The sequence below is a fragment of the Pseudophryne corroboree genome, chromosome 8 (assembly GCF_028390025.1).
Source record: "Pseudophryne corroboree isolate aPseCor3 chromosome 8, aPseCor3.hap2, whole genome shotgun sequence".
NCBI classification, from domain to species: Eukaryota; Metazoa; Chordata; class Amphibia; order Anura; family Myobatrachidae; genus Pseudophryne; species Pseudophryne corroboree.
The window spans coordinates 363,367,834-363,383,252 of record NC_086451.1 but is presented as its reverse complement, the minus strand read 5'-3'; the positions used below and the strand labels follow the sequence as shown (position 1 = coordinate 363,383,252).

The 15,419-nt window shown below is 49.6% G+C and overlaps 1 protein-coding gene across 1 annotated transcript in view; it reads left to right on the top strand.

Moving 5' to 3' along the window:
• Positions 1–15,419, top strand: part of LOC134947805 (sodium- and chloride-dependent neutral and basic amino acid transporter B(0+)-like) — a 119,858-nt gene that overhangs the window by 95,090 nt on the left and 9,349 nt on the right. Inside the window, exons 10-11 of the mRNA XM_063935683.1 lie at positions 951–1,069; positions 11,967–12,066. Coding sequence (XP_063791753.1) covers positions 951–1,069; positions 11,967–12,066 — 219 coding nt within the window. The remainder of the gene's footprint in view (positions 1–950; positions 1,070–11,966; positions 12,067–15,419) is intronic.

Genomic DNA, 15,419 nt, shown 5'->3' with positions numbered 1-15,419 from the left:
TGCCATGCTGCCGAATGCAGCATGGCCACTTCCATCACTGCCGGCATCTGCAAGTGTGCATTTCCTTTGCCTATGCCAGCTCCCTGCTGGGTCCCGTCGCTGCCAAAGTCGCTGGGTACACACATCGTGCTGAGTGCATACTGGGCCTTATACAGATGTGGTTGGAGGTGCTATCACTGCTGCTTCCTTGCCGAGGCCAGGAGATAGCCATCCTATGGTGGAGATCCCTGGCCTCTTCCCTCCCCCTAAACAGTGGTTGCACACCTCTGTTTTCACAAACGGAGGCCTTCTCCGCCCTCTCTCTGCCCCCCAGACAGCAGCAGACTGTTAATCACTGACAGTCTGCTGCAACTCTGCACCCTATGTCACAGAGCAGGACCCATTCACGCACGATATATGCTGATATATCTTGCATATTGATACATCTGCCTGTGTACGGGCAGCGCACTGACCGACCCATTGTGCTGGCCGCAGCACAATGTGGCACCACACATGGGCGTACAAATTTGTAATGTCTGGCCAGACATATTGAGCAGCTGATTGGTATGTGTGCAATAGGCCCTACACACTGGCCGATCCGCCGCCGAGCTGCCCGACGGCGGGTACGGCCGACGGGCGACCCGGCAGCGGGGGGGTGGGGGCAGTGACGGGGGGGGAGTGAAGTTTCTTCACTCCCCCCGTCACCCGGCTGCATTGAAGTGCAGGCAAATATGGATAGATCACCCATATATGCCTGCATGTACAGCCGACGGGGGGACCAGCGATGAACGAGCGCGGGGCCGCGCATCGTTCATCGCTGGAGCCTCCACACTGCACGATATGAACGTTATCTCGTTCATTAATGAGTGTGTACCCAGCCTTAAATGAATTACAATACAGTACGTTATGTGTAAATAACATCTCACTTTTCATGCACTGTGACTCACATATATTTATATTGCATTTGATAGAGACTCTCACTACAACAATACAAGATGTGTTTCCAAAATTTATGAAAAAAATGAGGATTCCCCTTACAGCCGCCATATGTTCTGTGTTATTCTTACTTGGACTCCCATGTGTTACTCAGGTATAATATATATATGTTTGTTTTTCTATTCATTATATTGCTTTATGTATTGATAATTTGCAGCAACATTAAAATTTGTTACAAAGATCTATAAATTACTAATAAATATATTTAAAAAAATCATAAAAAAAACCTAATTTAGAAACATGAAACTGGTTCAGATTTCAGATTATTATTGTTGCTGCTCTTTGCTGCAACAGTAATTAGCCACCTGATCTAGGCTTCTATTATTTATTCTCCTTTCCGTCTTTATTTTCTCTGCTTTTTGTGTATGTCTTGATCTTGAAGGATAGCAAGGTCTTCAAGTAATATGGTCTGGGTTCAAATACGACCCTAGAGAATAGAGAATGTTCTGAATGAGGATTGGCCCCTGTAGCCAGCCACAAGCAGAGATGTGTTTCTTTTTTAAAGATTTGCTTGAGGGTAGGCTTACCATACTATCCCTTTAAACCGGGATACTCATGAATTACACAGGTTCTGTGGCTGTCTTAATTCAATCCTGCATTTAACTGGTTTTAAATCAGCCATAGAACCTGTGTAATTCATGAGTGCCCCAGTTTAAAAGGATAGTATGGTAAGCCTACTTAAGGGTACTATCTAGAACAGAGGTTCTCAAACTCGGTCCTTAGGACCCCACACAGTGCATGTTTTGCAGGTCTCCTCACAGAATCACAACTTAAATAATTAGCTCCACCTGCGGACCTTTTAAAATGTGTCAGTGAGTAATTAATTCACCTGTGCACCTGCTGGGTTACCTGCAAAACATGCACTGTGTGGGGTCCTGAGGACCGAGTTTGAGAACCTATGATCTAGAACAGTGGTTCTCAAACTCAGTCCTCAGGACCCCACACTGTGCATGTTTTGCAGCTAACCCAGCAGGTGCACAGGTGTACTAATTACTCACAGACACATTTTAAAAGGTCCACAGGTGGCGTTAATTATTTAACTTGCGATTCTGTGAGGAGACCTGCAAAACATGCACTGTGTGGGGCAATGAGGACTGAGTTTGTAGACCTATGATATAGAACACAGGTTCTCAAACTCGGTCCTCAGAACCCCACACAGTGCATGTTTTGCAGGTCTCCTCACAGAAGCGCTCCACCTGTGTACCTTTTAAAATGTGTCAGTGAGTAATTAATACACCTGTGCACCTGCTGGGTTACCTACAAAACATGCACTGTGTGGGGTCCTGAGGACCGAGTTTGAGAACCTATGATCTAGAACAGTGGTTCTCAAACTCAGTCCTCAGGACCCCACACTGTGCATGTTTTGCAGGTAACCCAGCAGGTGCACAGGTGTATTCATTATTCACTGACACATTTTAAAAGGTCCACAGATGGAGCAATTTATTTCACTTGCGATTCTGTGAGGAGACCTGCAAAACATGCACTGTGTGGGGTCCTGAGGACTGTGTTTGAGAACCTGTGATCTAGAAAATCAGGCCTGAGCTCTGCTGTGTCAGATTCGTTATGTTATATGTACTTTTGGGATGCCCTATCCAACTTTCACCTGTTTACCTTAGTAAATCATTTTAAAAGACAAAGTAGTGATTATTAAGTTGCATAATCCGTTTAGTCATGAATTTATACAAAGAATATTTACTTTGAGAAATATTACTGTATGGGAATTTTTAGCCTAAGCTTCCCAAACAGCCCTGAGGCATCTCCTAAACACAGTCTGACTTACATGTATTGTTCTTCCAAAGATATTTAAGACGTTCATGCTTGTTGATCTAAAGACTAAATATATTATAGTCTATGGAAGATCAAAATTGTTTTTTTTAGTTGTAACCAGGGCAGTACCTAGGGGTGCAGGCTGCTCTAGCAAAGTGAAGGACTTTAGGACTCCATCGCCCATATAATTTGTGCTTAGAACTTGTCCATCCATGCTGTATAGGGCATATTATTGAAAACGTCAAATGTAGAAGGTTGGATAACATAAATTAGGGGGAGGTGAGACAATGGACAGTGGTCCTTAAGGGAAGCTGAGGAGGATGAGACTGTGCAGTAACAGCGGCATGATGGTAGACAGATTTGGCAGGAAGTTTGGGAAAAAGGGAGGACAGGAGAGGTGTGGTAGGATAGGGGGAGGAAAGGAGTGAGAACGAAGGGAAAGATGTGAGGCCTTGTAGGATATAAGCAAACACTGGGAAAACTATACAGAATGTCAGGAGGGTATAATTTGAGTTACAGTGTGGAGTGGGGCATGACCTGAAGCAGATCCAATAAAGAGGGCTCATTACCTAGTCGAGTCCATCAGTAGGTGGACATGCGTGCAAAAAAACGTATTTACTGTATTCACAGAACGCCATGTAAAATTGTAGAGTTTATTAGAATTCATTTGATTTATCAGTATACTTAGTGCATAGTGGGCCTGATTCTGATATGGTAGTAAAGCACAAACAAAAACTGTGCACCTGGGTTATGCCATGCAGATGTGCCCTTATAGACTGAGAATCTTTACACCATGAGATGCCCATTGTGACTGATTCGCTCCGAGATCAGTAGCGTACCATATTTTTCTATAAATGTTTCATCTTAGTCATGTTGCAGGCGTAATGAAAACCCACACATATGGCAGGTGGGTAGGGAGGGGGGGGGGGGGGGAAGTACTGGGAGGGATCCGATTGGATCCCTCTCAGAAAGATTGCGAATAGAAGCCCATAGGCCTTTATAAGGTAACACCAGCAAAAGTTGGCTTTACCCCCTGCATCGGAAAACCCGAGGACCCAAAGTACTGTAAGTATATATGAAAATGCAGTAAAAACTCGGAAACAGGGTTTTTGACACATTTTTCCTTGACTACATCCATCCGAATTCAGAGTTGATTGTAGATGTGCGAAAAAACGTACTTCTACAATAAAAATCTCTGACACGCGGGGGGGGCGACCAGCACAGGGCTAGTCCACCCCACATGTCAGGCCCTCCCCCCCAAGGCAAACAGCATTTGTCTGGGCAGCGCCCCTTCATTGGACAATCAACGCCCACAAAATGCAGCGTCAACGTTCCATTCCCGCCCCCCTCCAGGTCTTAAACTGTGTTCTGCAGATAACGCAGGTTAAGACTTTGCACATGTGCATACGCGCATGCGCAGATGAACAACAATCGCTACATAGCAATATTTACACATCAGCAACGGGGTCTGAATTAGACCCATAGTCAGGGGCGGAACTGTGGGAGGCAATGAAGTCGGCTGCCGCCGGGCTCCTGACCTGCAGGGGGCACTTCTCCATTGCCTCCCACCCGACTATCCATCGCCTCATCTGACTGGAGGGGATAGAGGAGCTGTGTCACCGTCGTGACACGGCAGCAGTAGCTGCCTCCTCGTATCCACAGAGAGAGAGAGCTGACAGCTGGCTGCAGCTAGGGGGATCTCTAGCGCACAGCTGCTCACAGGACTTCAAATAGAGCTGGTCGGCTGAAGCTCTCTCTTCCTCCGTCATGAGGATAGCAACAGGTAGGCACTGGTACCACCTGCCTCAAGCTGCTGCATTGTGTGTGTGTGTGTGTGTGTGTGTGTGTGTGTGTGTGTGTGTGTGTGTGTGTGTGTGGTGTATGTGTGTGTGTGTGTGTGTGTGTTTGGGGGGGGGTGATTACTGGGGGTATCTTTAATAAATGTTGGCAGCACTGTGTGTATGTGTGTGAATGTTTTTAAGTGAGGTGTGTGTCTGTGTTTTTTAAAGGAAAGTTGTGTGTTTAAGTGAAAGAGGCATGTGTATGTGTGAGTGTGTGTGTGTGTGTGTGTGTGTGTGTGTGTGTGTAATTGTGTGTAAGTAAGTGGCATGTGTGTGTTTGTGTAAATGTGTTTGTGTAAGTGAAAGTGACGTGTGTGTGTGTGTGTGTGTGTGTGTGTGTGTGTGATTGTATGTAAGTGACAGTGGCGTGTGTGTGTAAGTGGTGTGTGTGTGTAATTGTGTGTGTGTAAGTGAAAGAGGCATGTGTGTAATTGTGTGTGTGTAAGTGAAAGTGATGTGTGTGTGTAATTGTGTGAAAGTGGCGCGTGTGTGTGTGTGTAAGTGAAAGTGGCGTGTGTGTGTGTGTAATTGTGTGTATGTGAAAGGGACGTGTGTGTGTAAGTGAAAGGGAAGTGTGTGTGTAATTGTGTGTAAGTGAAAAAGGCATGTGTGTGTAAGTGAAAAAGGCGTGTGTGTGTAAGTGAAAGAGGTGTGTGTGTAAGTGAAAGAGGCGTGTGAGTTAGTGAAAGAGGTGTGTGTGTGTGTGTGTGTAAGTGAAAAAGACGTGTGCATAAGTGAAAGAGGCGTGTGAGTTAGTGAAAAAGATGTGTGTGTGTAAGTGAAAGAGGTGTGTGTGTTTTCAGTGGAAAAGGCATGTGTGTGTGCAAGGAAAAGAGGCATGTGTGTGTAAGCGAAAGAGGTGTGTGTGTGTGTATCTATACTATTGTGAAAGGCACCTGAGTACGCTGCTACTGTTCACCCTGTGTACCAGATATCTACATATGGCGTATATGTATATATATATACACACAGAGTAAAAACCACAGCACTCACCGCACCAGAAGCGGGGCACAGCTATGCACTTACCACTCACAGGGTGGGGTGCATGTAACACTGCACTCTCCACCACAGAAGCAGGGTACACAGCTGTACTTACCACTCACAGGGCGGGGTGCATGTAGCCCATGACCACATCGCTCTAATAAATACAAACAGAGAACCCAGCACTCACCAAAGTAAACTCACTTATCCTCAACAATTCAATAAATAAATGATGGGGGTTTAGTTGGTGGATTGGCCAATGCACGGAAGCCTGTATACCGATTCAAGGTACCCCACCTTCATACAGGTCCTACACTATCACAGAGTCTTAAAAGCGATGTGGTCATGGGCTACATGCACCCCGCCCTGTGAGTGGTAAGTACAGCTGTGTACCCCGCTTCTGTGGTGGAGAGTGCAGTGTTACATGCACCCCACCCTGTGAGTGGTAAGTGCATAGCTGTGCCCCGCTTCTGGTGCGGTGAGTGCTGTGGTTTTTACTCTGTGTGTATATGAAGGGGTTAATCTATGGTTAGCTCTTATTAACCGTGGCCACTAGCTTTCTCATGCACCCCTGTGTGGACTTCATTATCCTGAACCTGTCTCAGCTGTTTTTTAGCAATCATCTTTGAGCCAGTGCAATAGGTGACTAGTGTGCCTTTAAAAGCCATATAGTCTGTGGCAGGTACACATTACATCTAGCAGGCAGATGATGCAGCAGTGTGGTAGTCAGGTTTTAAGACTCTGTGATAGTGTAGGACCTGTATGAAGGTGGGGTACCTTGAATCGGTATACAGGCTTCCGTGCATTGGCCAATCCACCAAAATAAATCATTTATTTATTGAATTGTTGAGGATAAGTGAGTTTACTTTGGTGAGTGCTGGGTTCTCTGTTTGTATATATATATATATATATATATAAACAGTGAACTGTGTCTGGCACTCTCCCTTTCTTGAGCTGAATGAGCTGAAGCTCCTGCTCCGGTGCCCTCCTAAGCAGGCTGTGCAGTCTGCTAATATAACCAAAGAAGTCAATGGCGGCACTCTGGAGACTGGGTAAAGTGATGAAAAAATGGTGCTGTTTATTTCAACGTTTCGGGGTACTCGCCCCCGTCTTCAGGAAAAGCATACGTATGCTTTTCCTGAAGACGGGGGCGAGTACCCCGAAACGTTGAAATAAACAGCACCATTTTTTCATCACTTTACCCAGTCTCCAGAGTGCCGCCATTGACTTCTTTGGTTATATATATATATACCTACATGTATAGGAGGGAGGAGGGGGCATCAACATTTTATCATGCCTCCGGGCGACTGGGGCGAACTTACGCCACTGCCCATAGTGCACTAGAGACATTAGGCTGTGACTTTAACTGTAGATGAATTGGTTTTAAACATGTACAAAGTCACAGATTAAGCACAGCATGAACTTGGCTTGAGGAACGCTTCAGATCCCTATTTGCACAGATTTAAACTCAGTTGCACATACTGTAGGGCTTGATTCATGTTTGCAAGTAAAGCAAAGAAAAGCAAACAAACCATGTTGCATTGCAAGGAGAGCAAATACATTTATAATATTTCTGTGCAGGGTAAATACTGCTTCTTTTGCATATTGGGGGTCATTCCAAGATGATCGTAGCTTTGCTAAATTTAGCACAGCTACGATCATTCACACTGACATGCAGGGGGATGCCCAGCACAGGGCTATCTCGCCCCACATGTCAGTGCCGCCCCCCCCCCCCCGCAAAAGTGCAAAGGCATCGCACGGCGGCGATGCCTTTGCCCTTCAAGAGTAGCTCCCGACCAGCGCAGCTTTAGTGTGCTGGCCGGGAGCTACTCATCGCTCCCCGGCCCACAGCGGCTGCGTGTGACGTCACGCAGCAGCTGCGGCCCACCCCCGTTCGGTCCAGCCACGCCTGCATTGGCCGGACCACGCCCACGAAATGGCGGCCAAACGCCGCCGTTCCGCCCCCCCTTGCCCAGCGACCGCCTCTGCCTGTCAATCAGGGGGCGGGTCTGGGCCATTTTGGGGGCCAGGCTGCGCAGGCATGGTGGCTTCTTTTATTCAGCAATGCGATCGCAATTGACTTGTGATCACATTGCTGGTGGCCATTAGCATGCTGGGCAGCCTTCCCCTGTGCTGAGCGGCCCCCAGCATACAAGTGATAGCAGTTGCAGTTGTGCTAAATTAGCAAAAGTGAAGCTGAATGACAGATGCAATGCGATAACATTCTCCCAATTTTCGGGCCAGTACACACATTCTCTGGGCGGTCAGGAGCAGCGATGTGCATTTCGGGACATGATGTCAGAGACGGGGGGCGGGTCTAGGCCATTGGGGGGGGGGGCTGCGTGATGTCACATGCGGCCACTGCGAAGCAAAACATATCAGCTGTGTGCTTGCCTTGGCAGAGGGCTACACTTGTTTTGCGGGTTCAACTATGCAATTTCAATTGAATTGCAATCCCTTTGCTGGCTGCCATAAGCATGATGGGTGGCCTTGCCTGTGCCTGGCGGCCTCCAGCATGCGATCGCCAGCAGTTGCAGTTTTGTTATTTTAGCAAAACTGCAATTGATGCCGAATAAGGTCCAGAGCCCACAAATGGTAGACAGCTTTATTTTTACACTGCAATTTAGATTTCAGTTTGAACACACCCCACTCAAATCAAACTCTCTCTGCACATGTTATATCTGCCCCACCTGCAGTGCCAGATTAAGGTCCACATGGGCCTAGAGCTGAGATTTAGGAAGGGCCTTTTGTGTGCTGTTGCAGATAGTGTGATCAGCGCCGTAGAGAAGTTCTCCCGGATGGGAAGAGGGGGTGTGGTGACATACTATATCACTGTACTACCTCCCCACACTACGGGCGGGATGTACTAAACAGAAAATGCGGTAAACCCCCCATTTACCACATTTTCCTAACGTACTAACTCTCGGCCGGCAGGACAGCAGTGCGGAAAAAGCTGGTGATACCCTATAGAAGCCCATGGGCTTCTCTCCACAGCACTGTGTGAAGGATCCGATCGGATCCCTCCCAGCATGCCCCGCGGCCGGCCCCGTCATTCTGCACATGCACAGAATGACACAGGGGGATGAATCTCGGAAGTCAAGGAGACTCCGGGAATCGTGGAGGACAACTCTTATCAGTAGAGCTGTCCTCCGCAATGCTAAGCGCATATGAAAGTACATATGCGCTTAGCATCCTGACGATGGGCGGTGATGTTATTTAGTACATCCCACCCTCATCACAAAGCTACCTTCCCTGCACTACATCACTATGCTACTTCCCCAAGTTTACATTACTATGCTACTTCCCCACGCTATATACCCACAATATGGACATGTACTAAGCAGTGATAAAAGTGGAGAAGTGAGCCAGTGGAGAAGATGCCCATGGCAACCAATCAGCATTGATGTAATATTTATAATTTGCATACTTTAAAAGTATACAGAGCAGCTGATTGGTTGCCGTGGGTCACTTCTCCACTAGCTCACTTCTCCACTTTTATCACTGCTTAGTACATGTCCCCCATATCACTATGATACTTATTCACACTACATCATTGCACTACATCCCTGCAGTATATCACTTTCTACCTCCCCACACTACATCGCCACACTATTTCACTGCACTACCTCTCCAGACTACATTCCGGCACTACATTTACCTCCCCACACCACGTTACTGCATTACCTTCCCACACCACCGTACTGCGCTACTTTCCCACACCACTGTACTGCGCAATCTTCCCACACCACCATACTGCTCTGCCTTCCTGCACCACATTACTGCGCTACCTTCCCACACCACCGTACTGCTCTACCTTCCCACACCATTGTACTGCGCTACCTCCCCACACCACTGTACTGCGCTACCTTCCCACACTACATTACTGCGCTCACTTCCCACACCACATTACTGCGCTGCCTTCCCACACCACATTAATGCGCTGCCTTCCCACACCACATTACTGTGCTACCTTCCCACGCCACATTACTGCACTACCTTCCCACACCACCGTACTGTACTACCTTCCCACACCACATTACTGAACTACCTTCCCACACCACCATACTGCGCTTCCTTCCTACACCACTATTCTGCCTTACCTTCCCGCACCACATTACTGCGCTACCTTCCCACACCACTGTACTGCGTTACCTTCCCACGTCACATTACTGCGCTACCTTTCCATACACTATAATTACACTACCTGCCTATACTACATCACTACACTGCTCCCCACACACAGACACTACATAACAGCACTTACACTCCACACTACATCACTGCATTACAGTCCACTAATCATCCCTTCCATTAGATGAGAAAATACCCTACATAGGCACTTACCTGTAAGGAGGATTTCTCTGTCCCTTTCCTCGGGTTCCTGGCTGCATGCACAGTAGCCCCGCCTCCAAAGAATCAGCACAGAGAGGATAAGCTCAGATAGAACAGGGGCAAGTCGGGACGGGCCTGAGGATTGTGGTGGGAGGAACAGAAGGCCGATGGGGGTATAGGAGCAGGAGGGGGGCGGGCCTGGTCCTGGAGGCGGGAGGGGTTATCTGGATGTTTCTGCCAATCAGAATGCAGCAGCAGCAGGGCAGCCCATGGCTGGAGGAGGGACCAGCCACAGCATTCCACCATGTACACCATCAGAGGTGAGCAGTAGGATGGGCTGGACTCGGTGCTGGGGTGTAGGAGGGAGGGGGGGGTTGATGCTGGAGTGGGCGGGGCTTAGGACACTGGAGGCTGCAGTAGAAGGAAACATTTGTTTCCTATCTACAGCAGTAGAGATCTGCAGAAGCTGTGAGCCTACTCTGGAGAGTGGGCCTAGAGCTGCAGCTCCATCAGCCCCATTGTTAACCCGAACATGCCCACCTGCAGTGCAGCATGGTTTTACCCAGTTGCTTGATAAATTTGTTATGCTTGCAAACATGCATCAGACCCACAGTACATGTGGGATCCGGTCTGAAGATCGACAGTGTCTAGGTCGACCACTATAGGTCGACAGTCACTAGGTCGACATGGATGGAAGGTTGACAGGGTTTCTAGGTCGACATGTGCTAGGTCGACAGATCTAAAGGTCGACATGAGTTTTTCACATTTTTTTCTTTTTTTGAATTTTTTCATACTTAACGATCCACGTGGACTACGATTGGAACGGTAAAGTGTGCCGAGCGAAGCGGTAGCGGAGCAAAGGCACCATGCCCGAAGCGCGAGCCATGCGAGGGGACGCGGTGCACTAATTTGGGATCCCGGTCACTCTACGAAGAAAACGACACCAAAAAAAAAAAATCCTCATGTCGAACTTTAGACCTGTCGACCTAGCACATGTCGACCTAGAAATCCTGTCGACCTTCCATCCATGTCGACCTAGTGACTGTCGACCTATAGTGGTCAACCTAAACATTGTCGACCTAGACACTGTCGATTTGATGAACCACACCCGTACATGTACAAATGTTACAAATCACAGTGTTCTGCGTACTCTAGCAATACAGCTCTGTTACTTCCAGCAGTTTATTTGTGCAACACACATTCTGAGCAAAAAGGGCACTTGTCTCAGCTGAGTCACCTGGGACCTGATGCGCTGAGAGAGGCTATTTGGTGAGAATGGAGCCACAGTATAAAAGCACAAATCTGTAGGATACACATCTTAACCTATAGCTATTTCCTGCAAAGCCACGTCCCATCTGCAGAGGCCACATCCACTTTCTGGTCGCATGCACGCCAGGGTTCCGAATCCCATTAACAAAATGTTGGGAGGTATGATGTAAGTTCTTGCTCTGTGATATAAACAGCTAACTCCATTTTATTAAACAAGACTAATGCTGTGTTCTTAATTACAATATTTATTAATTATTTATTTATTTATTAACAGTTTCTTATACAGCGCAGCAAATTCTGTTGCGCTTTACAATAGGAAATAACAATGATATAACAAACTGGGTGATAACAGTCATAGCGGTAGGAAGGCCCTGCTCGCAAGCTTACAATCTATAGGGAAATAGGCATGTATACACAAGGAAAGGTGCTATCTATTGCATAGTTGTCCGCCAGATTGCAAAGGTTCTTGGTGGGCAAGTGGATGCAATTTGATAGGAAGGTTTAAGAAAGTCATGTGGGTGGTTCTGGAATTTGATATGCTTGCCTAAAGAGGTGAGTTTTCAGGGAACGCTTGAAGGTTTGGAGACTAGAGGAGAGTCTTATTGTATGTGGTAGGGCATTCCACAAAGTGGGTGCAGCCCGATGAAAGTACTGCAATCGTGAGTGGGAGCGAGTATAATCAGTGTGGATGAGAGATGCAGGTCTTGTGAAGAGCGAAGAGGTCGGGTTGGGAGATATTTTGAGATAAGCAAAGTGAATATACTGTAGCATCCAAACATTTCTCTTTGTCCCCCTCTGCAGGCAGGAATATACTGGGTAAATCTCATTGACTCATTCTGTGGGGGATGGGCTCTACTATTTGCTGCTGTTTTGGAATTAGTGGCGGTGATCTGGGTATATGGTAAGTACCTACCCTATTAAGCAATAATCATGCCTACAGGTAAGGCAATAATTTCTGAGCTCCGTAACGACAGACATACGTAATCCTGACTGGTCTTGCAAATATTATTGAGGCTATGAAGCAATGAGGAGAATCTTGTCTATAACTGGTCAGAGCAGGTACCAATGTTAGGGCAGTAACTATGCGTGTGCTGGTACTGCGCAGGTTGCTGCCCCATGGCACCTGCATTGGCTTGCATAGTACTTGGAATTGCAACCCTGCAGTGTCGGTATCACCTCACGGAGCATCCTTAACACCCATACAAACCCACCACTATGTGAGGGATCGCGCAGAACAGTGCAGGAATTGAATAATAATAAAAAAGTATAAATCTGCCAGTGGTTTTCAATAGGAATACTTTATACTTTATAGCAATATTTAGAACACATGTATATACAGTTCACATAATAAAACAATATGAAAATACATCTACTGTCTCACACTTATCCGGTTCATAATTCTAATGTAGACTTGTAGAATATTAAAAGAAACTAAGTTGCAGCTGTTAACCACTTTCTCATGAAAGTCACTGTTGTATCAATTAAGTCCGGATACTTAGTAACTTTTTAAATTTGTAACAATCCAGCTGGGTGGCTGGGAAGAAGAATATAAAGAGTCAATGAACTGTTGGCTGTAATGACACTTCTGCATGGCCAGCTGTATAAAATACTCACAGCACCAGATATGCAGTATCGCTCCATTCACACGTGTGTATGTAGCTGCTCTGCCCGCATCCAAATAGCCACCTTCAGTAGGTCAGATTCTCCCCTGGCGGTAAGCGATACCGGAGCACCGTGAGTCACAGTTCTTGAAGCCGAGCATCCCTGGCTATTTTGGCTGCTGCCGTCCTCACTCCTCAGGCTGCGGGATGCGGGGGGTGGGGGTATTTGAAACAGAGCCGGCAAGGAAATCCTTAGGTGCTGATGCTGGAGCTAAGGGGTAAATGTATGAAGAAGTGATAAGAGTGGAGAAGTGAGCTGGTTGAGAAGTTGCCCATGGCAACCAATCGGCTGCTCTGTATCATTTTATAATATGCAAATTCAAAATGTTACTTCTATGCTGATTGGTTGCCATGAGCAACTTCCCCACTCTTATCACTGCTACATACATTTACCCATAAGTCCGTAACTTCACCAGTCCTCCCCAGTTTCTGCAACGAAGCAGGTGGTCAGTCATCCAAGCATTCAGATCAATCCCTTCAATCCCAGCAGAGCAGGTAATTTATTGTTCAGATCGTTTGTAAAATCGCTCAGTGTGTACACTCAATCTCGTTTGATAGGGAGTTCAAGGGAAATCACTCATCTTCCAGATTGTTCATCTTTCAAGTCTTCTAGTGTGTATGGGCCTTTACTTCAGGCACTGCTCTGCTTCCTGGTCCCAGAGGGCATGCCCCACCCCCCTCGTAATGTCACATGTTAGGGGAAGGGGAACTGGCACAAGTAGGATTATAGCCCTGCTCTGACGAATATAACAAACTAGGTGATTCATCGCGCCCAACGGGCGCTCTTCACACCGTCGGTTGGGGCTACGCCCCGTTAACCCCTGCACGCCTTTGAACATACACAGGCCAGTAGATAGGTGGTCAAGAGGTGCTGCGGGTGGGGAAGGGGAGGGTGTGGTAGGTCCGCGAATGGGGGAAGGCAGAGCCGGATTAAGACCATGGGGGGCCCGGGGTGCTTTAGACAGTGGGGTCCCTATTGAAGAGAGGGGTGGGGGGTGCACCTATTAACGGGGCCTAATGCCCACCATGCGCCCTCCGGCCGGGAGGGCCCGACTATAAATGGCCACGGGCCGAGAGGGCCCGACTACATACCCACAGGCCGGGAGGGCCTGACCGTACCTACGGGCCTAGTGCCCGATCCCTGGCGGTCTAGGGAGGAAAGGGGGGGTGAGTGAGAAACCACCTCACTGAGGCCTCACCTGGTCCGGGTGATCTTCCATCAGGAGCACGGCGTCTTCCGGCCTTTTCAGCGGGCACCGGAGCTCTTCTCCCTCCATCCGGCTGTTCACCGCTCTTCAGCGCGGCCTCCCTCTTCGGCTCTCGCTCGGTGTCTTCTGCGCTCTTCCGCGCGGTCGTCTTCTTCGGCTCCCGCCCGGCATCTGACATCAGATGGCGTGGGCGGGGCCAATGACCCGGCGAGACAATCTGATTGGCCGGCGCCCCGCGAGCCATGATTTACTCGCGGACGGCGCCGAAATAGAACTCCCGCCGCCAGCGCTTCGGATTGGGCCGGGGGGGTGCTACAGGAGTGGACAGGAGTGCTGCGGGTGTTGGAGGGTGCGGAGGGGGGGGAGAAGTGGTATGGGGGTGGTGCGGGGGTGCTGCGGGTGGGGGAGGGGTGGGGGGTGCAGCAGGTGGGGGAGGGGACGGGAGTGCAGTGGTTGGGTGAGGGGTGTGTGCCGCGGGTAGGGTGGATGCTGTGGGTACCGCGGGTGGGAGGGTGCGGGGTGCCGCGGGTGGGAGGGTGCGGGGTGCCGCGGGCCGTGTGCCGCGGGTGGGGGGCTGATGTGTTGGATGCTGTGGGTGGAAGGAGGGCCGTGCGCCGCGTGTGGGAGGAGGGCCGTGCGGCGCGGGTGGGGTGCCGCGGGTGGGAGGAGGGCCGTACGGCGCGGGTGGGGTGGAGGGTGCGTGGGTGTAGGGGGGGGGGGGAGATGGGTGTAGGGGGGGGGTGCTGCGGGTGGGGGAGAGAGAGGGTGGGTTTTTTGGGATGTGGGTGCTACGGGTGGGGGATGGATGTGGTGAGTGCCACGGGTGGGGTAGGGGTAGGGGGGGTTCTGCGGGTGGGGGAGGGGCGGGGGGGTGCTACAGGCGGGGACGGGAGTGCTGCGGGTGTTGGAGGGGAGTGTGGGGTGGAGGGTGCGGGGGGGGGGAGAAGTGGTATGGGGGTGGTGCGGGGGTGCCGCGGGTGGGTGAGGGGTGGGGGGTGCAGCAGGTGGGGGAGGGGACGGGAGTGCAGTGGTTGGGTGAGGGGTGTGTGCCGCGGGTGGGAGGAGGGCCGTGCGGCGCGGGTGGGATGCGGTGTGCGGCGCGGGTGGGAGGAGGGCCATGCGGCGCGGGTGGGATGCGGTGTGTGCCGCGGGTGAAAGGAGGGCCGTGCACCGCGGGTGGGTTGAATGCTGTGGGAGGGGGGGCCTCCGGACTGTGCGGTGACGGCGAGTCCGGCTTACAGTCCCCGCTCCCCGGCTGCAGGATCACCAGGGTACGTACAGGGAGTGTACGGGGAGGAGAGAGACAGGGCACTGGGCGGAGACGGGGCGGGGATGGGCGGACCGAGGGAGGGGACTGTTCCTGCCCTGCATGCAGCCACTGTGAC